The sequence below is a fragment of the Coturnix japonica genome, chromosome 17 (genome assembly GCF_001577835.2).
Source record: "Coturnix japonica isolate 7356 chromosome 17, Coturnix japonica 2.1, whole genome shotgun sequence".
NCBI lineage: Eukaryota > Metazoa > Chordata > Aves > Galliformes > Phasianidae > Coturnix > Coturnix japonica.
This window is the reverse complement of record NC_029532.1, coordinates 5,480,082-5,505,240: the sequence shown is the minus strand read 5'-3', so window position 1 is coordinate 5,505,240 and position 25,159 is coordinate 5,480,082. Positions and strand designations below refer to the sequence as shown.

Here is a 25,159-nt window from a genome sequence, read left to right as displayed (position 1 = left end):
TCAGATTCCTATTAAAAATGCCTTTGGGAAGTCTGAAAGCCACAAGTGACCGCAGTGTCCCCAGGTATGGTCATAGCCACAGGGTTTTAATGCCTTTAAAAGCCATTTTTTCCTTTCCTAGTTCTGTCTATCCCCACAGAGCTTATGTTCCTGCAGGAACCTGGAGGAGCCTTCAGACTCACCACGCTTGGTTGGAAATTTAAGCTATGCAAGAGATTAAAAGGCAAAATTACAAAGCTTTTTCTTTTAGTGGAATGAGTCTTGCATGGAGGTTGTGTGGTATTGTGTTGAGGAACACAAGCTATGCAGGATTGCCAACCACAGGCATTCAAAAGTCATGAGTCAGACTCCCCCAAATTCTAAGATTGGTTTCATTCCCTTCTGGCTTCTGAGCCTTTAAACATAAGAGAAACACCATTTCTCTTCAGAAAATGAGATTTCAGGCCCAGGGAGGGCTGCGACTGAGACCTTCCCATAGCCACTGTGCTCCAGCAGCTATGAGTGCAACACAACCCCTGTACCCCATGAAACCAGCAACAAACCCCTATGAAACCAGCGACAAACACATATGCAGCCCCACTGCAAGACCCCCACCTATTTCTACCTTTGGAATCCAAGCAGCCCAACCTTGAAGCAGAACCAGAAGGGTATGATCAACAGCAAATGGGTGACAAAACATCACTAATGGCGACGTTGTAATGGGCAATGACCAGCTAGAGGAGCAGGGAAGGTTGGAAAACCCAAAGGAAAAAAGCAAAGGTATCAATGAGGACCACGCACAACGGGTTTATTCAACAGGGAGATGGGAAGCAGGAATCATTAATCACTAAGCTAAAATGGGGCCAGGCCTCACAGAGAACAGACGTTTTAAGTGGCAATTTATTTCACTGTGATAAGGCTGCGGGTGCAGAAGGGGGTGGGTGGGCACTGAGGGTGAACAGAGCTGGTCTCATAGCCAGGAGCACACTGGGGCTCTATACCTGTAGGGCCTTTCCCTACACCTGTGGGTTGCAGTCCTATAGAAAGGTCTGTGGTTCTATCTAAATCACTCTTTGCATTCAGGCAGTGGCTCTGACAAAGGCAAAGGGAGGGATTTTACACCTATTTTCTTCTCACCCCTGCTCCTTGGGGTAGGGAAAGTGGCTTCTGCACTCACCCAAAGGAGAACATATTCTTCATATTCAATATTGGCATCGATCCTCACTCCTCTTTCAGTGCATTCTACACTCAACCTATCACCCTCGCAATAAATATAACACAAAACTCTCAGTGTCTCCTCTTTCCTCTGTAACGTCTGAGCTGAAACAGTACTGAAACAGTAGAAGTGCTCACAGAGAGCCATGGTTAGTGTTACCCTGGAAGGATCCAGGCCGGCATACCAGAACCTGGTTTTGGCATCTGGGAACCACTTTTCAGCCATATATATCACCGTTCTTGTGTGCACTCTGGTCCACACAAAATTAGCCCTGTGGAATGTGAATGTGAAATTTGCTTTCCAGAAGCACTTAAAAAGCAGCAGCTAAAATTTGCTCTTTCTAGATTTCCTACCTGTTTAAGAGAGCAGGAACTGAATTCTGGCCCTTAGTCCCTTGGGTTCCTTCCCCGGAAGATGTGCAAAGCCCATGTCTAGCACCGTGTGTTGGAACAAAGACCCTTAGGTGAGCTACCACCTGCCCTGTGCACTTTGCTTTGGGCTCTCTTTTTCAATCAGTGCTGGAACACGTGTGCAAACCAGGGGTGGGTTTTTTATTCCTCCATGCCTACAGTGCTGGCTGCAAATCAAGCACCAGCCCAAGGCGTGCAGCTGGGAAAGACAAAACCCAAAGCACCTGAGGAATGTTTTCTTGCTCCTGAGAGCTCCAGCACTTACTGCCCAGGGCTGGCACACACTGCAGCCAGCAGCCAGCTGGGTTTCCCTTCTCCCTGGGCTCCAGCTGCATTTTGGGCAAAGCAGTGAGAGGGGCTCATGTGACAATGGTTTGATCAGATTTTGATGCTGTTGCACGACCACCGCAGTTGTAAATGGTCCTGAGGAGCTGCCACGCACACAGCTGTGGATGTGTGACATTTTGCTCCAGTTCCCACTCAGGAGAAGTTGGGTAGTTCTGTGTTGGCTCGAGGTGAGAGATTTTCATGGTGTAAAGGGATCATAGAGGTTTTCACTATTTATTTGCAGTTCTGCAGGGATTTGTGCTAAGCTTGTGCGGGCAGGAGGGCAGCTGAAGATGTGGATTGAGCGGCACCCTGTGAAGGGATGCTTGCCTACAGACCCGACCAGTTACAGAACCACAGAATCTTTCAGATTGGAAAAGACCTCTCAGATCTTCTCGCTTTCTAGCCTGGCTGGAGGCTTTCTCAGAGTCTTTTTCTCTATACATTCCTGCATTCCCAGCAGAGATATGGGCAAACCCATCCTACTGCACTCACACACAGCCGGTGGCTCCCAGCAGCCCACAGCCCCCTCCCAACCCCTCCAGCACAAAGGCACTTGCTCAAGCTCAGCATTCCTGCTCCCTTCTCATGAGAACAGCTGGACCAAAAGGATGTTGAGAATCCCTGCAAGGCTCCAAGGAAAAGATATTAACTTAGGAGGGGAGCAGCGGTGATATAATAAAGAGGCATAATAAAAGAGTGAAGCCACTGAGTGGATTAGCAGCCCAAACTTTGCTTGGCTTTTGGTCTCTTTCCCTCCAGCTCTCCCACACCGCCCGGTTATCTGCTCCTATTCCTCCCTGCAGAGGGAATGCTCAGCTCCTGGATTTCCATGGGATTGAGTTTTACCCTTCCTGAGCACCCAGGCACACACGTGTATAGGCGGCATTCTACACCGGATAGGAGGCTGGTTCAGATTTGATGCTGCTTCCATGTTTGTTGCTTCCCAGCACCTCTCCTCCAGGGATAAAAGCCAGATTCAAAGCCATGGGTGTGTGCAGTAAACGCATGTGCATTACGGCCAGCATTAAGCAAACCGCAGCCGTCAAAGGACACAAACAGCCGGGGCATTGCAGGGCACTGAGCATTTGCTGCCCCAAGAATTTTGCTATCCAAGAGGGAATGAAGCACATGGGCGGCTCAGCTGTGCCACTGCCTGCAGCTGTTCCCTGCCTGCAGCTCTCTGGACATTTAAAGTTTAAAGCCTTCTCTCCACGTCTGTTTTCTCCTCTACATCCAGCAGCTCACGCGGATCCAGGAGCCGTCGGCCCACCAGGCACCCATGGGCTCGCTGGTGGCCAAACTCCTCCTGCCCACCCTCAGCACTTTGGTCTTTCTCCCTACCATCAGCATCGCGGCCAAGCGGCGCTTCCACATGGAAGCCATGGTCTACTTCTTCACCATGTTCTTCGTGGCGGTAAGAGTGTGTGTGTGTTTCCTCCCTCCCAGTATTAGGAACATGGGGGTCTCAGTGGGGATGAGTGGGGATGTCACCGAGTGACCACCAGAATACCCAGTTTTATCCATCTCCTACTGTGTGCAGTGCTGAGCAGTGCATTCTTGAATGTCCCCATCCATGGAGACACCCAAGGTCAGGCTGGGAGGGGATCTGAGCACCAGATTGAGTTGTAAGCATCCCAGTTCAGTGCAGGGAGTGGGACCAGATGGCATTTGAGGGTGCTTTCTCACTCAAACGATTCTATAATTCTATGGCTCTGTGATTCTTCAGGGTGGATGTGCTGAGGGCTGTCCTTAAGGGGATGTAGTGATGTTTCATGGTGAATTTAGGAAGGGTCTGGATGTGAAACGGTGATTCATCACAGTGTCCTGGAGCAGATCCTCTCTTTGTTTTACAGCTGGGAAATAGCCACGCTGGACTGAGGGTTTTAAATGCTATTCGGAGTATCTCACTATGCTTCTGTCCTTGTAGCCAGAAGCACACAGTCAGATTCTTGATTTTGCAATTGCTAAATGGTGATGTGAGCCATGCTGGAGTCAGGGACTTTTGCAAGGGGGAAGGAAAGGCTGAAACATGCTGCAGAGCTACTGGGGTAAATAAGTTTTACCCCCTCCATTATGGCAGTGGTGTGAAAGCCAGCACCTCCTGCCTCTCTCCTTTTCATTTCTCACCACCCATCCTAAGGCATTTCATGGAGCAATTTGTGCCGAGACAGTGGGTAGCAAGGCATCCTGGTGCAAACAGCTCTTCTGCAGCAGAACTGAGGGTAAAGCCCTCTACGCTGTTATTCCTGAGGATCCACCATTTAAAGTCTTATTTAAATCACAATTCAGGGGGAAGACTGTTCCAGGAGCAGTCAATAAACCCATCCCCGCCGAGCCCTCCCACCCCCCACCTCCTCCAGCTCCCTCCCAGCTCCCCGGGGAAGCCAGACATCTACGATTTCATTTTGCACCACTTCTGTGTCTGCTCCACCTCCCCCAAAAGTCCATCGGAAAGTTGGCGTGTGCCTGGAGGGGAGGAGGGACGAGTCCTCACTGCGGAGCCGAAATCCTCGTGTGGGGAAGGGGCTGCAGCTGCCGCCCAGATGGGGCAGGGGGTGACAGCTGCTGCCATCCCCATTATTGTCACATCCCCCCCGGGTTGCATGCAGCCATGCCCAACAAGTGTCACGATGCCGGTCAGAAAGGCACTCTTTCAACCCTTCTCCCCCTGGTCTCCAAACCCAGCCTGGAGCAGGAAGAAGAGTGATGGTCACAGTGCTGTCATTTCTAGAAACCACAGTGAGCCAAAGGACTCAGAGTGACACACATGATGCAGAGTAGCAGCATCCCTCCCTGCATGGCAGTGGGGCTGCACATCAGCAACCCTGGTGGGTCTGGAACTATTCTGTTCCTGTCTGGCTATAGTTTTAGCAGCCACACAAAGTCTGTTTCAAACCAACTGATAAGAGGGGATGTATTCGGCCTGCCTGTGGGCAAGAATCTAGTTTCCTATTGTTTTCCTTTTTTTGATAGATTTACCATGCATGCGATGGCCCTGGCTTATCGGTGCTATGTTTCATGCGCTATGACATCCTGGAGTACTTCAGCATCTACGGGACAGCTCTGTCCATCTGGGTGTCCCTAATGGGTAAGCACAGCTCATAGTCCCTGCAGGTGGGTGTTGGTTGTAGGGCTGTGCTTTGGAGCTCCACCTACATCACTCACCTCTTACAGAAGTCAGCCCACACCGTGGTTTGGTCTTTCTTTGTATCATAGAATGGCTTGGGTTGGAAGAGGCCTTAAGGATCCTCTAGCTCCAAACCCCTTGCCACGCATGCCTTGGAAAATCATTGCACCTAGTGGATGGATGCATACCAAAACCATCCCTCATGGTAATTGGGATGGCTTTGCTCTTGGAGATAAACAGAGCCCTGGAGCCTGCTGTTATAATGAATCCTCTTCCATCATTATCTCTTAATACAGGCACAATTGGCTCATGTAATCTTGTGCTTTGGTTCAGGGAACCACCACTGAGAGCACTACAAGATGACTTGGTCTGAAATCTCACACACCAGGGAATCTCCCTTTTCTCCTCCTTTTCCCCATGCTGGCCCCGCTGGTTTAACACCCCATGTCCCAACATGGAGGCATTCGAAATGCAGAGCCTTCCACTTCCCTTGGTAGCAAGCAAACCAAGGTTCCCACATTCCCTCCATTCTCTATTTTTTCCCTCTTGTTCCCCATTTACCACTGAAATGAGGCATAATAGAAACGAACACAATGAAAGAACTGGAGAAGGGTGAAGGCTGCAGACCTGCAGCTCTGTGCTTGCTCAGAAAGGGCAGCGAGGCACGTGGTCTGCAAAGGACATTTCTCAGTAGATGACGGTGGTGTCAGGGAAGGTCAGTGCTGATCCAGACGCTTTGGTTCCTTGCAGCAAAATTCAACTCAATTGCTCCATTACTGCATTCAAAAAAAAAAAAAAAACCTTACAAGAAATAAATAAATAAGCAAATAAATAATCCCAGACTAAGATGTTTAAAATATTGACCCGCAGGGAAACAACAGAGATTAAAATACGGACATTATCCCTTAGCCAAACTCCCTATAAAAACCTGATCCAAGGACATGGAGGTGCACTGACTGCAGCCCAGGGAAGCCTCTGGCTGTGCCTTGTAAAGCCCAGGCACACATGTGCGGACGCAGACCCTCGGGCACGCTTCCCGGAATGCAAATCCAGGACAGCCATAACACAGCTGTGCGAGCTGGAAAAGCATGGAGCCCACTGGGATCCATAACTTTTATCAGTTATTACCCCATTCTGTGCTAAACAAAAGCCTCCAATAATTCACTTGCACTGGCGACTTCCAGCTTGCAAACCCAGGCAGGTGCCGGCGTCGCCCATCAGCCCACATCCCCATCCCCACCACAGCCAGGAAATTTGGGAGGGCTTTGGGAAGAGCAGAGGAACCAAGCACAGCCCCACCAGCTGCAAGATCCCTGTGTTCATCCCTTATTGTTAGTTGAGGCAGCAGCAGGCTCTGCCAGGGTCAGCCCTGCAGGTGTGCTGAGCTCCCTGCGTTTGCAGAGCCAAGGGGAAAGGGTGGATGCACATCCCATCAGCAGCACTGGTGGCTGTAGAGCCCTAATCCTAACCCTAAGTGTAACCCAAAGCACAGCCCCAATCATTAAGGTTGGAAAAGACCTCTAAGATCATCTAGTCCGATCCAATTGCAGACCCAATCCTGGGTAAACCCTGGGGTAGGGTTGGGGAGCCCTGAGCTGCTCTCCTCACCACAGGAGCAAGAGACACAGCTGAGCCAAAACCATGTTCTGTGCCCACAGCCCTGGCTGAGTTTGATGAACCAAAGAGATCAACCTTCATCATGTTTGGTGTGCTCACCATCGCCGTGAGGACCTACCATGACCGCTGGGGTTATGGCATCTACTCAGGACCCATTGGGACGGCCGTGCTGGTTATCACTGTGAAATGGGTGAGTCCAAAGGGCATGCCTGGGGCTTTCCAATTGCCTGCAAGAGGTTTTCAAGGTCCAACCCCAAGTTAAACTTGTCTCTCAGGCAGAGGCTGGTTTTGCAAGGGCACATACATCCTTAGCTCAGGTTTTGGGGCTGAATGTTGAGAATCCAGCATTGTGCTCAGAACGGAGGTGGGAGTGGAGCACAGGGCTTACCCAGTGCAGGCAAAGCCGCAGCCTCAGAGAGGGATAACAGCTTTGCATGGCTTTGTGTTAGGGGAGATTTAGACTGGATATAAGGAAAAACAAATTACAATAACAGTGATGCGCTGGCACAGGTCACCCAGAGAGATGATGATATTCTGTCTCTTGAAAAAACTCAAGGTCAGGGGATGGGGCTTTAAGTATTTGGTGGAGCTGTGGGTGTCCCCGTTCACTGCAGGGCATTGGACCAGGGTGGCCTTTTGGCATCCTTTCATACTCAAATGGTTCTGTGATTCTGTGGTTCTTTGTGTTAGCATGAATGAGATGTGGGCGCGGAACTGCCTGCGGGCCACAGGTGAGGTTGCTCAGTGTTCTCTGTGTGCTTGCAGCTACAAAAGATGAAGGAGAAGAAAGGGCTGTATCCAGACAAGAGTGTCTATACCCAGCAGATCGGTCCTGGCTTCTGCTTCGGGGCATTAGCACTGATGCTGAGGTTCTTCTTTGAGGTACCATTTGTGCACTCACCCACACTGACATCTCCAGGGGCCCCATTTGTGGCACAATTTGATCCAAACCTTCCTCATGCCAACGTGAAGGCCCCACTGGCTCCTGGGGGCACCCTGCCCTGCCCTCAATCTCTGCTCCCACCACTGCCCGGTGCCCCTGTCCTGCATGAGAGCTCACACGTCCCACCCACGCTGTTATATGGCTGCTCTGTGCATTGGGAGCTGCAAGATCCGACCTCGCCGCCATCCCCGAGGGTTATTTTTCAAAGCATGCAGTAATTGCACATTCTAGCACAACATAAAAATGTCACTTTGCAGCACGTCCCCCCACTCTACAGCACCCCACCCTCCTTCCCCTATAGCCTTCCCAGCCTCGTCCTTTGCAGGGTAATGAAACACTTCATTCACCAATTGGGAAATGTGCAAATTGGAACGTGTTAAATCCACTTTGCCATTATTATTATTATTTTTTTTAAGGCTGGAAATCCTTTCTTTTCTGACAGCAGAACTCAGGATATCTTTTTTATCCCTTTCCCTTGGGCTACTTGCAGAACCCCCGCGCTCTGCACCCGCTGCTCCAGTAATGCTCTCCCCTTTGCAGGAGTGGGACTACACCTACGTGCACAGCTTCTACCACTGCGCCTTGGCCATGGCCTTCGTGCTGCTGCTGCCCAAGGAGAACAAGAAGGCTGGGGGGGCTGGCAGCCCTGCCAGGCTTGACTGCTCTACGCTGTGCTGCTGTGTCTGAGTCCCCCATCACGGTGCTCTGCTCCACAGGATCTTTGCCCACCAGCTTCATACACATCCAGGGCTTTTCTTCTATGGAATGGTTTGCTCTTTCCACCATCAGCTTGAGTTGATGCGCTTCCACTTTGCTAAATTCCCCTGGAGAAGCCTTTGTATGGGGTGTACCGCTATGCCAGAGAGCTCTGCATCACCCTTTGTGCTCTTGGCCACATCACCTCCCTGTCCCCTCTTCTGGCCCAGGAAGACCTGAGCTTCAGGCCCAGTTTGAGCACACAGTTCTGTTTGTAACACTCAGAACCTGTATTTTTTTGTGAGATATTTACTATTTTATTTATGCATTCTCTTGATGTAAATAATTCCTATTTGCAAAGACTTGGCAAATGTGCAACACAGGCATTTCTCAAGTGGTGCAAAACCCCTCCCAGCTCAACCCTGCCTTGATTCAGCCCCAAACACCTTGGGCACAGCCACCCCATCCTCTGCCCCACCAGTAGCTGCAGCTTTGGGTGCTTTGGCCAGGCCAGCAGGTGCACTCACAGCAAACATCCTTAGTATGGGAAGCCCAAGGAAAATGAGAGGGCACAGCAAAGCTCTCAGAGAGGGGGGAGGGTTGTAAGCCTCTAACATCTCCTCTAACAGACTATTTACTATAGCAGAAGTGTATGATTTATTTAGACTGTCTGGGAAATACGCCAAGACTATATGTCATGGACAATTAGAGCAGTATTGATATACAGTGATGTCCACAGAAAGCCCACATTAAGCCTGGGTTCCTCTGGAAGAGAAATCCAGCCCGGTCATTCATCAGAGCCACTTCCTGCAATGGGGCAACGACCAAAGCTGAGCAGCTTTCCAACAAAAACATAAATGAATCACGGAGCCCCGCATGTCCAGAAGTCACTGGCAAGCTGGTGGCACAGCCAACCAGCTGCACACAGAGCAAAGTGTGCCCAAAGGGCTCTGCAGGCACCTCGACCAACAGGGCTGGCTGGAATGCTCACAGCCCCCTGGTCCATCTGCAAGGTGCATGCAATGCTCTGCCCATCACTTGCTGACCCATCCTGAGCATATCTGTGCATCCTGAATGCAGTAGGCTGGGGTTCATTGCTTCACATTTAAACACTCATCCAGCCTCCACATCTCTGTGCACATCTTTACCACTGGCTGCAGCCATTGACCAGAGGGACTTGAACCCCAAAACACATTTTGTGTCTGTTTGGCTCCTGCAGGGCAGCAGTGATGCGGATATTCCTCATGGGAAGCCCTAGCTGTGCTCACAAGCATGGGGAGAGCCTCGTGCCTGCAAAGCACTCAGGGGAGAGTTGCTGCGTAAATTCAGTGGGCTGTGGTGCCTAAATGCAGGTTATAAGAAGGCAGATCCCTTGCAAGCCAGGAGGGCATATGAGCTAAGGTCCAGCTGAGTAAATGAAAGCTCCTGCTCCCACCTGCTGTGTACTCAGGTGTTACACACGCACAAAAAAAGCAACCAAAACCAACCATCCAAAGAGGGTATTACACACAGCAAAACAGCGGTGGGGTTTCTCTCTTTCCCCCTCCCTATTGCTGCCCATGGGCTCTGCTCCCACCATCCATCTCTGGACCAGCACCCATCCTCAGAGCTGCACCACAGCCAGGAGCATCCATGGACCAGCACACATGGAGCAATGCAGGGCAACCCACACCTGCCTGCAGGGGCTGAGCTCGCTATCTCCCAGCCAGGATATCCCATGCACTACAAATGCAAGGAAATATTATAAACATTTACAGCAACGTAGACAAAACAGTCTCTTGTAACCTTTTAGCGCTGCTGAGAGCTTTGCCTGTAAGAGCTCTTGAGCCCCTGCCAAAAATTCTTGCTGTTTTCATAAGACGAGGTGTTTTCGTCTAAGGTGCAGTCTGAGTGCTGTGACCTTTGTCATGTCTGCTACTGAAATTTCCTGCTTCTCTGTTATTCTCTTCTTTGGTAAGACGATATGAAACCCAAAACTTTTATTGCCCCTTTTAAAGCGTCTTTATAGCTCCCCGTCTACTTCATATACTGTGTTATTCTCCAACGCTGGGATATTACTTATGGGATCCAGGCTTGATGCTGCTAAAGGCATTTGGGTTTTGCAGAGCCGAAACCGCCCGGGGGTTTTTACTGTCGACCCAAAGGGGAGAAAAGAGAGAAAGAAAAAAAAGGAAGAAATGAGTGAGAGGGGAAGGACTGCACTTTCTGCTCCAGCCCTGTATCTGCTGTCAGCACAAGGCAGAGCAGCATCACACTGCACACCAGTGGGCATCCGCATACAGGAGGGCTCAGCGCTGTCCTCTTCCACCACTCATGGCCAAAGTGTCCCTTTCACTGTCCCCTCCTGATGACAGACAACCCTCAGGGTTGGGATGAGGGGGATTTAGGACCCGATGCTGCATGAGGGGCGGCTTCCAGAGATGTGGAGTGGGGCTGAGTGCCAGCTAATCTTCCAGGCAAACCTTATCCAGATCCCTTTGGCTGCAGAAAGCAAAAATCTGGCCAGACCTAAACATAAAAGCTCGATTTCTGCTGCCAGCTGCACAGGGCACTCCAGAAAGCACCTTATCTCCATGGGACTCTGAACGGCAGCTTTCGGCTTTTTCCACTCACTGCTCCCCCCCTCCATGCTGACTCTCTATGCTTGTCCAAGCAAGCAGCCCCACTGGGTTAGTGGTGGGCTTAGCTTCATCCTCTGACCAGTGCAGTGCCCTGCAGGCCACAGCAAGGCTACCCCGTTTTGGAAAGCACTGCAGATCCTGCCTGAGCTTGGGCAGCTCCAGGGGAGCAGCTGAACAGCCCCAGGAGATGCATCCTCCAGGATTTACTCCTCTGGGGAGTAAATAGAAACTCAGTTCCCATGGAAATTCAGCAGCAGTGATTGGTGTTCAGGGAGCCCAGGGGAGGCCTTGCACTGGGCTCTTCCATCGCCCTTCATTCTGTTGTCTTGGAGATGCTTGTGCCCTGTAATAGGTTATAGCTCAGGGGAGATCCTGCAGTAGCAAAGGCAGCAACCACCCATGTCCTACCGAGCATCAGAGCTCCCTGGGACATGGTACAGGGGCACCAGACTGAGAGCAGCCCCATCTACCAGCCTGGAGCAGAGGGGAGCAGGGTGAGATCGCTGTGGTTGGGTTTACTCTGTAAAAACAACCCCCCATGCAGCAGCACTAGACACAGTCAAACCAGATGCATATTACATGCAGCAAACAGGTAGCACTCCCAGGACAGCCTGCCTCAATGCTAAGCATCCTGCTGGGATGCAGCCTTCAGCCCCAACCGTGAGCACAGAGCCCTTGGAGGGGCAGCTGCAGGGCAGCAGGGCTCTCCTGGCTCCTGTCACAATGCTACAAAACTCTCACCCCAAATCCAGGTTGGGTGCCTTTGGCCGCCCCGCTCCTGAAGCAGAAAGGTCCCAGAAAGCGGCGGTCCAAGGTTTTGGTTTAGGCCAATCTCCCAGAAATTCTGTCATCATGCAGAGCATCACGCACACCGCCGGATCCGCATTACAGAAAGGATGGCCCCGAGCCAGCACCTCTTAAAGGCAGTGGAAAAACCCTCCCTCGCTACAATGGGAGCTGGCTCAGCCCTTATATGATCTGACAGATACCACGGAGCAAGAGGAGTTGTTTTAATCTGGGAATATCTCGTGGCCCCAAAGCTTCTCCTGCAGACTGACAGGGCAGCGTGTCTGCGGAGCGTGTGCTGCTGGAAGGAGGGCCTTCCAATAAGTGTTGAACTGATGGTCTTTATCTGATCCATGTGCTCTGAAGGCAACGGAGCCGCTCGGGTTTCCAACTGTACACATCATCTGATGCTCATAAAAGGAACTGATGTGTCTGGGAGCCCCAGACCCAAAGAAGCATTCTTGAAATGGGGAAAAGTCAGTGTTGTTCAAAAAGCAGTGCACAGACAGGCGGTGCGGCTGTGCCCCCACTACCTGTGTTCATCCAGCAATAATAGAACTCATATCTCACTATAAAGGGTCTGTTTGCCTGCAAAAGGGAATCACAGAATCATCAAATCATAGAATCACAAAGGCTGGGAAAACACTCTCAGATCCCCAGGTCCAACCCACCCCACCATACCCACTGACCATGTCCCTCAGTGCCACATCTCCACCATCCTGGAACGCCTTTTCTTGGAGGTTGGGGGAAGATTTACATTCACCTCTCCCCTCTCTAAGAGCCTTTCTTTGCATTTTCGCTCTTTCAGTAGCCCGGCTCATTGGAACAGAGCAGGAGCTCAGGTCCGCACTATGACCGAGGTATCAGGTAGCACCTCCACATCTGGAAGGGATTTTGACACGAGTTCTCCCAGACTGTTACAGACAGTTTAAAAGCAAAATCTGATAAATAGCAAATGTTTAACAAGTCAATAGGAAGCTGTGTTTGCTCGAACATGTGGCCCTCACTGTCCTAGCGCTGCCGCATCGTCAGTGCTTTCTGAGCATGCAACCATGCAGGGCTCCAGCCAGACCTGCTCTGCATTATAGTGGGAAGTATTAAAGGCAGATGTGTCTTTACACATCCAGATGTGTCCAACAGCCCTCATGCCACCTTCCTGCCCTGCTGGTGAGGGGGTTTCTTCTGCTGTTGCCAGTAAAGCATCTCAACACAACGGCTCCTGTAGTGTTGCAACCCTTGCCTGCTTTCGGGCAATAAACAAATGAACTGCCAAAAATGTGGCAACAAGCATTAAAATAGACAGAATTATGCAAGGAGCAGGAGGGGAGACAGAGAAATAAGGAATGACCAGAAAAACCACCAGAAACCCTTTGGGATGCCTGCCTATATTTAAAGATAATGTGTCCAGCCCTCTTGCCAAGTCCCACTCATTTGGAGCTGGGCTCATGTTTTGGATTAATTTTAAGTCAGTTCCTAAAGCATCTCATTCTCATGAGGAAGAATGTTGGCCTCCTTGGCCAAGGTGACCAGTTACAAAATCTCACTCACTATTTTTCAGCCTCTCACTCATTTAACATTGTCATCACTCAGAGCTCCAGGGCAGACCATGGGGGGAGCCACATGGCCCAGAGGCTGCTCAATGGGGACAGGGCTCGGGGGAGCAAGGGGTGTTCCTCTGTCAGTGGGGCTCTTCCCTTCTCCAGTGAGCACCTCTCCATCACATAGAGCAGAAATCTCCCCTCCTCGGTACCTGAGCTCCTTCAAAACAGTGGTCAGGTGAGCCGTCCCAAGCCATGCCTCAAATTCACCACCCAGGTTGTCAACTCCCATGTCCTCTAGTCCCAGACACAATCTGGGGACAGTTACTGAGCAGAAACACGACAGTGATTGCTGGCGACCTGCTCTCACATTCCCACTGAAGCATCTGCAGCGCCCTAATCACCTTGGAGTTCAAAGCACATCCATGGCACTGCTATCAGATGCCTCCCATTTAGCCCACACAACATGGCTGCAAGATGCTCAGCCATTGACTCAGTGTGGGACCTGAGCGAGGTGGTGCAGGGTCATCTCTGTGGGGCACCTGGCAACAGATGGGGCTATGAGCTCTGCTTGGGCCTTTGGGACATCCCAGGTAAGGCTGGATACTGCTTCATTCCTTCACACCTCAGTACCTAAAGATCCAGTTTAAACAACCAAGTGAGAGCAATGGTCAGAAATCAGCTGCAATAAAAATCACATTGCAAGATCTCACTGTGTTTGGGGTTCACAGTTAAGCAAGTTTCCTCCAGTCAGCAAGGAAAGTTCAGCTTGAGTTTGGCTGTATTTGGTAGATAAAGCCATGGATATACTCAAAAACTTCATTTAAACCAGTTCAACCAGCACTGCACAAACCCATCCCAGCAGGGAATGCACAGTCTGAAGGTGCCTCTTGTGCAATGGATGCTGCTCTCTGCCCAGGAAGGTCTGGGATAGCACTCAACATTTTGCTCCGTCTCTGTCCAGGCTAAAGGGAAGACCACACATAACATGGGTTCAGGATGCCAGTAGCTGTGCAGAAAGCATTTGGTTTACATTAATTATGTCTGGACAGAAAGAAAAAAAAAAGAAAAGAAAAAGAGAGAAGGAGAGAACAAAAGGCGAGAAGACAGGAGGGATGGAGGCAGCTTCTGCATGGTCCCAAAAAGGTCTCAGATCCCAAAGGTGGATGACAGCACACGTGATTAACACCTTCTGCCCCAGGCACTGGGCTGTGACCTGCACGGCTCCTGTGCAAGAGAGGCACAAGCACAGCCCATGTGCTGAAGGCTCCAGTGGGATTTTCCTCCAAGCTCTGCTCCCTGCCCTGCTTCCCTCTTTATCCTTTTCCATACTGAAGTGGTCCTAAGAAAGACTGGGGAAGGTGATGCAAACGCTTGCTGGGAAAGGATGCAGGAAACAAGAAGTGAGACTGCTTGCACGGGGAAGAGGAAGACAGCAGCAGATTCATTAGATACGGAAAAATCTCCACTGTCCGCTGTTGGTGCATGAGCCCAAGCAGCGGGCAAGGATCAAAGTGATCCCTGCAAACCAACACTGCTGTGATGGATCCACAATGCCATTCACAGCTACTTGCTGCACAGCATCAACCCCAGCCCAGCTCTGGGCTGTGCCAGGCATGTAGTCAGGGCATCCAGCCCAGGTGCCAAACACCTGCCTGCAGGTACAGGGCTGAATGGTTGCAAGAAGCTGCCTGTGACCTCCAACAGCTGCACCCCATGCAGCCTCCTCCACAACCTGCATGCTCCGAAGCACTGCAGCAGTCCTCAGGGCAGCACCTTGCAGCACCAGGAGCTGTGCAAACCCCAAACACATTCTTATCTCCCACAGACATCGGGCATACAGCAGCCAGTCAGGGGGTGACATTGCCTGGCCATGGGGATCTGCTGCAGAACAGCATCCAGGATCACAGCTCTGCATCCAGCCACACTGTGAGCAGGTGGTGTCCCCTCCCCTCCCCGTCCCCCCACCCCTCACCTCATGCTGAATGTGGGCCCCATCTCCACTCAGTGGCTCGGGCGGCCCAGGCTGCATGCGCCAGGAGCTGGACTGACCCATGTCCAAGGTGATTAATTTATCAGGCTTTTGGCACCCACCACTCCCCGCCAGAAAAACAATATCCTAAATTCCAGGCCCTCCCGCCCAGCAGATGTGTCTGCAGTGAGGGTGACCTTTCCAGCCCTGCTTGCAGAAGCCTCTGCCTGTCCTTATGTCCCAATGGGGTCTGTGTGCTGCCAGACCACCACCACGGATGGGATGGGACAGGAAAGCAATGGATGTTGCTGAGCCTAGGGAATAACAGCACTATGCTTGCACCAAATGGTGGCACCTTGAGAGCATGCAGGTGATGAAGGCCTCATTAAATTTGCATTAATCTGTAGAATCAAGGAAATACACCAGATATTTAAGGGGCACAGGCACAAAACCATTGGGAATGGCAGTGGGGATGAGACACAGCACTGCTGTGAGCTCCAGAGTGAGTCCCAATGCTCTCTATCCGCTCCTCTAAAAATGAGAAATAAAAGGAGCAGTGATCTCACCCCAGTGCTGCAGGGTGCTGGGGTGTAGGGCAGCCAAGAAATGGGAGAGGACTTCCTCCAACCCCATCTGCTTCCCATAGCCTGGGACACGAGCAGTCCAGTGCCATCCATGGGGACATCTCCTGCCCTGACATGAGGGCAATGGGACAGCAAAGAGCCTCCAAAAAGGTCACCAGCATTTGGAAGAGACTGGAACTGGACCCCATTGCCTTGGAAGAGGTTGGAGTTGGACCCCGCAAGTCCTCTCCTCGAAGGAGAGGTTTCACAATTCATCCCGTTTGTTCACTGTGGCATTTTCATCACAGTAGTTTGACTTATGCAATTACATAAAAAACATCTAATGAAATCTCGGTGACACAAAACATGAACGTTTATATTGGCCTCCCCGTGCCGCGGAGTTGATCTTGGCCGGGGCATCCAGACAGACATTCTGCATTCTTCAGAGATTAAGCACTGAAATGCTCCGGAGAAACCCAGCTGCCTTCTCCCCCTGCAACCGCGGCGCTAATTCCAAACACATGGTAGCTGTCCGGGGAAAGGGGAACACATACATTACACACACACAAATATCGCTGTGTCTGCGCCGGGCGCACGCGGCCGAGTCCCCATCACCATCCATCCCCATCTGTAACACACAGCGAGAGCGATGCCAACAGCTCAGCAAGTGAAATATGAAGGAGAAAGAAGTGCTTTGGGAATGCAGAGTGATGGGGAAGGGTGGCACAGTGCTGGGGTCCGGGCTTGAGCTGTGCCCGTGGCACCTCTCCATCTGCCCCCCTCTGCCCCCCCACTTCTGCCCCTGGCCCCATTCAAAATAAACACGGCTGCGAGGCTCTGGGCAATGAAACTCGCTCCTGGTTGGGTTCCCACCTCCCTCCTTTAAAAAATTCTTCTGTCTCCCATTAAAAGTCAAGCTGATCTTTAACCAAAAGGAAAAAGGAAAGAAAGAGGAGCGGAGGGATCTTTTTTTTTCCAAGCAGCAAAGCCCACAGCTCGCGTGCCGGAGGCGTGGAGGGGTTGAGTAGGACCCGTGTGTGGGGCAGCGCAGAGCTGTCAAACCCACATCCCAGTGCCATGGGGCTGCAGCATCATCCCTGCTCCCACTGCAGCAGTTCCTTGAGTTCAGATCCAAGGCTCCTGCAAATCCTCACCATGCAGCTCTCTGTGCCCACCTCAGCTTGGGAAAAGCAGCAAAACAGCCATGCAAAAGCATGTTGTCCAGCAAGGCTGTCCTGTGTCCCAAACGCATTGGATCTGCTGTAGTGATGGATGACACTGGGGTGATAAGGGTGCCAGCAAACCCAGCTCAGGGCTAATTTCACCATAGGCATTGCAGGGTGAAGGAGAATGAATGCTGCCCTATGCTGGCTGAGATTTGGGGTTGGTGTGTGGAGAATGACCAGCTCCAGGTGACAGGGCTGGATGCGACCACCATGTTCCTGCACCACGTCATCAGCTGCAGCCCTCCAGAAAGCACTAAATTGTTGTTTGCATGGATAGGGTGTGCAGAGTGCAAATCCCACCGGGGTCCCACCAGCACCACAAGATCCCCTTGGGCACATGTGGAAGCATCACCACTGCCACACATCCCTCAGTTCCTCTGTACTAACAAAAGAACCTTTTGGACAACCGACAGACCATCAACAAAACAAGATGTCAGGGCTGCAACCACTGCTGGCTGGGGCTTGGCTGGGTGTTGGGAGGGATCCAGGAACAAGAGGGGGCACCAAGTAGCCCACAGGTCCCAGCCCTCACCTTACAGCTGAGTGCTGGGGGCTCCGGTCCCAGCAGGGCATTGGAGACAGCAGGATGAGGAGAGAGGGAAAGAAAGAGAAGGAAGGAGGAAAATAGCCCCTTATTCCATTTTCATCAAGGAAGCATCCAGCCGTCCAAAAAATTTAATGTTGTATTTTAGCAAGAAAAACAGCTGTTGTGGTACTTGAAGGCCCAGCATATTTTGGCCAGGGCTGCATGTTGTGGATATTGGCTGAGTCAAGGTTAGCTGTTAAAAGGCAGAAATTCTAGACCCATACAAAGAAACATAGCGTTCCTTCGTATCCAGATAATATTTACTCCCAGGGCTGCTTTGTTTTGCTTTGTTCTCCCCCCTGGAGGGAGGCCAGGCACTCAGCCTTGCTTTAGGGCTCATTGCAGAGCATGGAGGGGGGGAAGAAAAGCACTGGGAGAAGATGGGGAGCCCCACCTTGGCACCCTCATCTTGGGCTCTGCCCATCAGTTTTTGGCATTGTTTGGCTTGAAGAGGTCAAAGCAGGGATTTGCAGGACAGTGAAAACACCCCAGCACTGTGGGTGTTCAGAGGTTCAGATGATTCCCTGCAGTGCAGCACAGAGGATGAGGACCATGAGATGATAACAGCTTTGTACTCAGTGTCCCCAGGCTGTGTGCTGTGGGTCTCCAACAGCTCTGAGCACTCAGGGCCCCTGGTTGGGAAAGGTGCTTGGGGAGAAGAATTCCTATTGCATGGAAATGAATCCCCCTCCCCCATAGAAAAAAAAAAAAAAAGAAAAAAAGAAAAATCTACCCAAAAATGGACATTGTGAAATCAAAAAATCCATCATGGTTTTCAGCTGCCAAAAGAATTTTGATGGGGAGCCCAACTCCTCCGAAGCATGGTTGGTTGCCTTTTTGTTTTCAGCCCACTTCCCTTCGCCCAAAGAAACATAACTCAAAGGAAAGCATCAATATAATGCTTTCATCAGCCACTGCGGCGGGGTTGGCTCTTCCCCCAGCAGACAGCTCCGTGGCAGGGCTGGCTCTGCTTACAGCCCCATTTCCCAGCACTGTGTGACATCCCCAGTGCTGGGGACATGGGGACAGCTAGGGTGCCAGTGACCTCAACCCCAACCCAATGCCACACAAGCTGTGGGTGACTCATAAAGCTAAAGTATAAAGCAAAGCCATTGCCCTGAGACAAACCTCCCATGCCTGCCAGGCTCTGCAGGAGCCATCCGCGCCGTCTCTCTGTGTTGGCACCGATGTCCCCCCACTGCAGGACCACCGCTGGGCACCCCAGGGTGTCCCTCCTGCCTCTAACCAAAGGCAGAAGCCACCAAACCCAAGCTGGCAGACTTGGCCAACCTCAGGCGCTTGGATGGGGGAATGCTGTGGGTGAAAAGGGGGGGAAAAAAATGGGGGAAAAAAAAAAGAAAAGAAAAAAAAAAAAAGAAGAGTCCAAGGTGGAACCACAATGTTTATAAAATGGGTCACTGAATTATACATAAAAATATTTTCCTTGTGGATGCAATTACTTCCTGGACTTGTTATTCCACAGATGCTTAAGTTCGCCTCAAGCAACTCCAATAAATGCTTTACAGTCTGCTAGATCAACAGTAGCAACGCTGGAGTGAATTGAATAGCACTGTTTCAAATTTGTCAGAAAACCACACAGTGTTTTCATGCGCACGTTTTAGAAACCCAAACAAAACGATTCCCAACCATCGTCCTCCCTCTCCTCACACTTTTAATGAGTTTCACATGAGCTCCATGCGGCATGCAGGGCATTGGGGGCTCCCCAAAGAGCACAGCAGCATCTCCCCATCCTTTCCCTTACAAACCTTGCTTCCTCTTGCTCCCACATTCTCCAGTCTCATCCTGCAGGACCTGGTATGCATTTGGGATGTGTAGGGCTTAGGATGGGAAATGAGTTTTGGGAGCTCCCTGTGCATCACCTCCGTCTGCCTTTGAGGTGAAGGCGCTTCAATGCATGCAGCACATCCTGATCCCCAAGATCTCCTCGTGACCATTAGGAGCAAATGAAAATATTCTGTGTGCTTCCCATGACCTTGAATGATAAAGCACAGGGCATCAGGGGACACACCGCAATGACCAGGAAGGTTGCACTTACGCCAATAATAACAGGTGAAATCTGCCCATGAACACTGAAGATTCACCCCAGGATACGTAGGCAGCTGTAATGCCATAGTCCTGTTCATAGATGACCAGTGGAGCAGAAACGTGTCTTCAGACCTCCAGATTCCATCCATGAGGTTTTCTAAGAGGACAAACAGGTTCATAGAATCATTGAGCATCCCAAGTTGGAAGGGACCCCATAGGGACCATTGAGGTTAAAAGGTTCCTGTGAAACAGGCTTACAGAAAGCTCCATTCCCCTGCTCTGAGGCTGCAGCCATTTATTGCTCCCCCGACATGAGGATCCCAGCTCATCATTTTAAGACAAGATGTCCAAGGGGAGGTTCAGGTTGGACAGCAGGAGAAATTTCTGCTCACAAAGCGTGGTGCTGCACTGCACAGCTGCCCAGGGAGTGCTGGGGTCACCATCCCAGAGGTGCTCCAGAACCACAGAGATGTGGGCACAGTGGGGTGGGTTGGGGATCTGAGAGGCCTTTTCCAGCCTTAATGATTCTGTGATCTTTTCTTTCTATTTCCCCATGCACCACAGAGCCCATCTCCAGTCACCACTAAAAAACACCCAAAGCCCCAAATCCAGAAGAATCCAGAAAAGAATTAAAAAATAATATTAATAATTAAAAAAAGGAAATAAGAAAAACCTCACGGCCAGTTTGGCAAGTCCTTTATGAGCCCTCCCAGCCCACCACAGGTAGGAAGCACCGTGCCTGGCTTTCCCCAGCCCTGAGATGGGGGCACAAGCTGCCCACCCCACAGCTTAACCCCAGGGCCCCAGGGGAGCACGTTGGCATTTTTATTTGGGATTAGGTCCCAGCACATCTTAATTTTCAATTCAACCACTGCTGAAAAGAAACATAAAATAAAATAAGCGCCAGAGCCTGCCCATGGCCCTGAATTAGCCACAGAAAAACGTTAACATTCCTGCACTGGCCCCCAGCCAGGAGACAGAGCACTTCAGGAGACGGCCGCACAGCACCCGGCGGCGGGCATAGCGCCGTGCTGCCCACAGCCCCCAGTGAATGGAGGTGGTTTGGGATGTGGGACAGATGGGGACAGCCCCGGGCACGGCCCCCATTGCTTTTAGTGTCACAGAGTGCTTTAATTCCTGAGGTGAAGAAGGGCAGGAGATAGCATGCATAGTAACGCATCCCATGTAGTGCTGCTATGGGATGTCACCCTGGCTGAGTGCTGGCCCCAAGCTGGTGGTGCCCAGATTGGAGGGATGCAATGGTTCCCCTGGAAATGCCATCACACTCAAATTAGGGTGAACATACAGAGCACCAAGCGCAGCTCCTGCACCCCTCAGAGCATCCCCAGCACCCCATGCCACCCCCAGCCTCACTGCAAGTCCCAGAATTGCCCAGCCCCATCCCGCAGCCCACACGGTCCCACGCTGTTGGCACCTCCCCATCCCGCCATCCGCTGGAGGTGCAGCGCTGGCGTGGGCTGCAATCTGGTCCTCATTAGGAAGAGCAGACAGCCCAGCGCGGGAGTCTGAGTGCTAATCTCCTTTCCAGTTGGTATCCGTCAGCAGATGTACAACAAGTGGTTGGATACTTTAGAGGGCATTTGTGCGACATAGGCTTTAGCTTTTTTCCATCTGCGGGGATAAATGGCTGGGGCTGAAGCTTTGCTGGGCGCACGCGGAGCTGGGCTGGTTCATTTTACCCAACGTCTTTCTTGGAAGAAGCAGTGATGAAGTTAACAGCCCATGAGCCATAATTGGCTCACATTAAATTGAGGAAATGATCTGTTTTGTTTTGCCCTTTAAAAAAAAAAAAAAAAAAAAAGAAAAGAAAAAAAAGAAAGAAATTGTATTAAAAAGGGGGGGAAAAAAAGAAAGCACACGGCCAAGGAAAGAGCAGGCAGCAGCTCTCAGGAATTTAGGGGGAGATTTGTGTCCTAAGGAATAACAAAAGGCAGCCTGTGTCATCAGAGAGCTCAGCCCAAGATGCCCACAGGCAAGGGAAGGGTCTCCAAAAACCCCAAATGGTGGCCCCCACAATGGGCACCACTACAGAATCCATCAGAGCAGCTCGGTGAATTAAACTGGATACCTCAAAACTTCATATATAAACACATACACATATGTATACATACCTTTAAAAAGAAATCCTTGTGGAAGTTATGATTTCCTTAATCTCATTGCCTTTCAGCCAACACAGGGTAGCAGGAAGCTCAGTGGTTCTCCAGCACAGCTTTGGATATACAGAGTATTGCTGACAATACTTGACAGCAAGTTTTTTTTTCTTCTGGTTGTTTTTCATTTTCAGCCTCCAAGGATTGGAGCCAAACACAGGCAGATCATCCTCCCAAGGCTGCAGCTGGACAAAGCCACCAGGTGTTGGGAGGGAAAACATCCAGTCCCAAAAACCTGCCATGCAGACAGCCCTGCAGCCCAGTTATCTGCTGTCTCACTTGCACCTGTTCCAGGAGTTGTGTTGGATTAACCCAGAGGAAAAACCCATTAAGGAAGGAGAAAAAGAAACCACCCCAAAGAATCACAGAGCCATGGAGGTTGGAAAGGTCCTCCAAGATCACCAAGCCCACCACACCAATTCCAATGCCACATCTCTGTGGTCCCTGGGCAGCCTGTGCCCATATCCTGCTCTCAGTAAGGATATGGATAAAAGGCAGCGCCTGTGCTGAGGATCACTCACATAAGCCAGGTTGGAAGTGGGACACCAAAACCCCTTTAAAAAAGGAATGGGATCAGCAAAGCCTTTCCTTGGTGCAGCAACCAGCAAAACACCCCCAAACCCAACAAGCTGTGAGCTTGGGTGTGGTGGCGATGGGTTAACAGTTAGACGTGATGATCTTAGAGGTCTTTTCCAACCTTAACGATGCTCTGATTTTCCAACACATTCGTAGTGAGTATGTAATATCTTTTAAAACCACTTACCCTGTGTTTTTTTTCCAACACATTAAACAAATGCAGGACCCTACTCCCGAGCCCACAGCACTCCATCATGCAGCTGTGTCAGAGCTGAGCAGATCCCGCCCAGCATCCATTCCTCAGTCCATGAGGCAGAGTTATTCTCTTGCTCTGTGTTTTGATACTTACAAAGCCATTACCATCTCTCGCATGCACATCCATCATCGGGGCTTCAAACTCCAGAAAGCCCCAAAAAATTATTTTCCACTCACCAAGCAGCCTTGCCAGGCTCTGTTCTTCTACTCTCTGTTGCTTCATCCATCGAAAGACATTTCAGCAAGTTCCAAGTCCAACCAAATAAACAGATGGCAGCCTGAGAAGGTGCTGATATTTTTTCTGCAGGGGGGGAGGGAGGAGGGAGTGTGGTGAGGGATAGAGCAGAGAAGATCTGACTTCTGCCTGTCTGCTTTGAAGAGCCCCACTGGGGCTGCAGACACCGATGCCCATTTGGAGCTGGATGCACAGGACCCCATGTTGCAAAGCCCTCCAACTTGGGGCTCAAAGGGCTCTGTGGGGACACAGTGCTGGCCCCAAAGGCCCCCCTCCTCCTTCCTTCAGGGCCCCCAGCACATCTCTTGGAGCCCACAAATCCCATTCACCCATGTTTTGCATAGATCCCACTCACTACCATAACTCTGCATCACACCAGTGCGCCCCCAAATACCCACCCAGCAATCAGCAGCCCAGACTTACAGGGAAGATTTATGAAGGGATGCAGCCGAATGAGCAATGGAGACAGATCTCCTCAAGGAGAGACTGATTTCTCCCTTACAATAGGGATAGCAATTAATTTATGAGCCTGGTTAGTTAAGTTGCCAAGTGGCTTTGATGCACTTTACTTCTTTGCACACGGTCATGATCGATCTCACAGCTGTCAGAGGGGGAGGAAGATCCCATTGAGCTGGAGCAATGCATCACTGTGTCCGAGCAGCCAGCAGCTCTCAGCAGCACCAGATCACCCTTCACACACACTGCTGACACAACAAGGCCACTTCATCCCCCCCTCCACACCACCCTTGAGGGTTTGGATCCTCCCACCATCATGCTATGGCTGAACACAGCCCATTGGGGTGGTAGAGCAACTTCTTTCACCCCTGGTGTGTTTTGATAGGACCTACAGAAACACAAGGAGACTCACATGGGGATGCAGTGCTGCATGCATTACTCACCAAGCATGAACTCAGGACCCCTAACACAGCACCAAGGGACCCCTTACCTCCAAGGACACTGAGGAACAGGCCCTGCCCAGCAGATCAGCCCCAGCTCACCAAACCCAGGCCAGCAGACAGCAGCTCCCCCGTGCTCACAGCGTTACAGGTGCTTGGAGGCTTTTCAAGACACGAAGTAATTTCCTGCTTGAAGCAGTTGACAAATCTGCACAGCAACTGGATAGCACTTCGCCTTTCAGAGATCCGACTGCTTCAGGGCTCCTCTCCAACGTGCTTTTTTTTCGCCCCAGATAGAAGGGAGGAGGTTGGGTTGAGCATTCCTATCTTTCCTCTGTCCAAGTGGTTCAGGCTTAGGACAGACACCACATCCTAAATGAGCTCTGCAGCAACCTGGCCAGGAGGTGCCTCACACCCCCAAGGCTGAGGGGGGGGTCCCAGCCCCATCCTACTGCTGCCAGCCTCATTGCACTGCACAGCCCTGAGAGCTCCAACCAGCAGAGAGCACAAACAGGGCCATACAGGGGGGAAAGCTGGTCGTTAAGTCAACATGTAAAGGCAGCACTTGTAGATTTCACATGGTCTGCATGGTGCAACCAGCAGCAGCACTTCCTAACCCCCACAGGCCTGTGAAGGACCACAGCCTTGCACATAGCATTGCCACCATGCAACAGCAATGACAGGCAGTGTTTGCAAACAGAGGGCGTGCGTGGGGAGCAGCCCCAGATCAGCTGCAACTGACAGCATCCCTTGCTCGTTGGAAATCATTGTGACAGCACTGTGAGAACTAACACAGCCCTGGAAATTTTGGGATGAGCTGTTCTGAGGTTTCAGCACCCCCCCCCATATATGACCTTTCTCACTACAGGGAAATCACAGTCCCGAGTGGCTGAGTCAGCTGTAAATCCCCAGCATCAATCAGGCCCTAAATGCAAAGCTTGGTTGTTGGAGAAGGGGAAGCAGACAGCAGGGAGGGAAAATGCTCTGAACTGAGGCAGCAAGCTCCTGAACCACCACCAGAGCTGCCATGGGGCATAGAAACCACTGCAAAAAGCCAATACTCACCCCTCCTTCCTACAGGTTGAGCCTGGATCACACAGCCCTCAGGAACCACAGCTACTCCAGCACTGTGCTGCTGCAGCTCTCAGGGCAGGAGGGCACTGCCAGCCCCCAGCAGCTAATCCCAATGTGCCAGAGCTGCCCTCCCCATCCCCATCAGCACTCATCATTGTCCTCAGCTGCTCCCTCGCATCCCCTGGGTTCACCTCCCTCTGTTTTCTGCTTTATATTGTAAAACCTTCCAAGGGCAGCACCGATGGATATAAATCACACCAGCAAAAAGCAACCCTCAGCTGCTGCTAGTTCTTCAA

The 25,159-nt window shown here is 51.1% G+C and overlaps 1 protein-coding gene and 1 long non-coding RNA gene across 3 annotated transcripts; one reads left to right on the top strand and one right to left on the bottom strand.

Moving 5' to 3' along the window:
- Positions 1-3,158: 3,158 nt before the first annotated feature.
- MYMK (myomaker, myoblast fusion factor) lies at positions 3,159-8,696 on the top strand. Its single transcript, XM_015878944.1, has 5 exons — positions 3,159-3,349; positions 4,909-5,023; positions 6,721-6,869; positions 7,445-7,561; positions 8,163-8,696. Exons 1-5 carry the CDS (start codon positions 3,215-3,217, stop codon positions 8,307-8,309), a joined length of 663 nt encoding a protein of 220 aa, XP_015734430.1. The 5' UTR covers positions 3,159-3,214; the 3' UTR covers positions 8,310-8,696.
- A 7,273-nt stretch (positions 8,697-15,969) lies between these two features.
- Positions 15,970-25,002, bottom strand: LOC107321901. Of its 2 annotated transcripts, XR_004309128.1 has the most exons (5): positions 23,317-25,002; positions 21,789-22,959; positions 21,092-21,453; positions 19,667-19,813; positions 15,970-16,326 (listed from the first exon to the last, which is right to left on the bottom strand). It is a non-coding gene; the product is annotated as an uncharacterized LOC107321901 (long non-coding RNA). The 2 variants fall into 2 exon arrangements; XR_001558713.2 differs by lacking the exon at positions 15,970-16,326 and having other exon boundaries at positions 18,995-19,813.
- Positions 25,003-25,159: the final 157 nt, after the last annotated feature.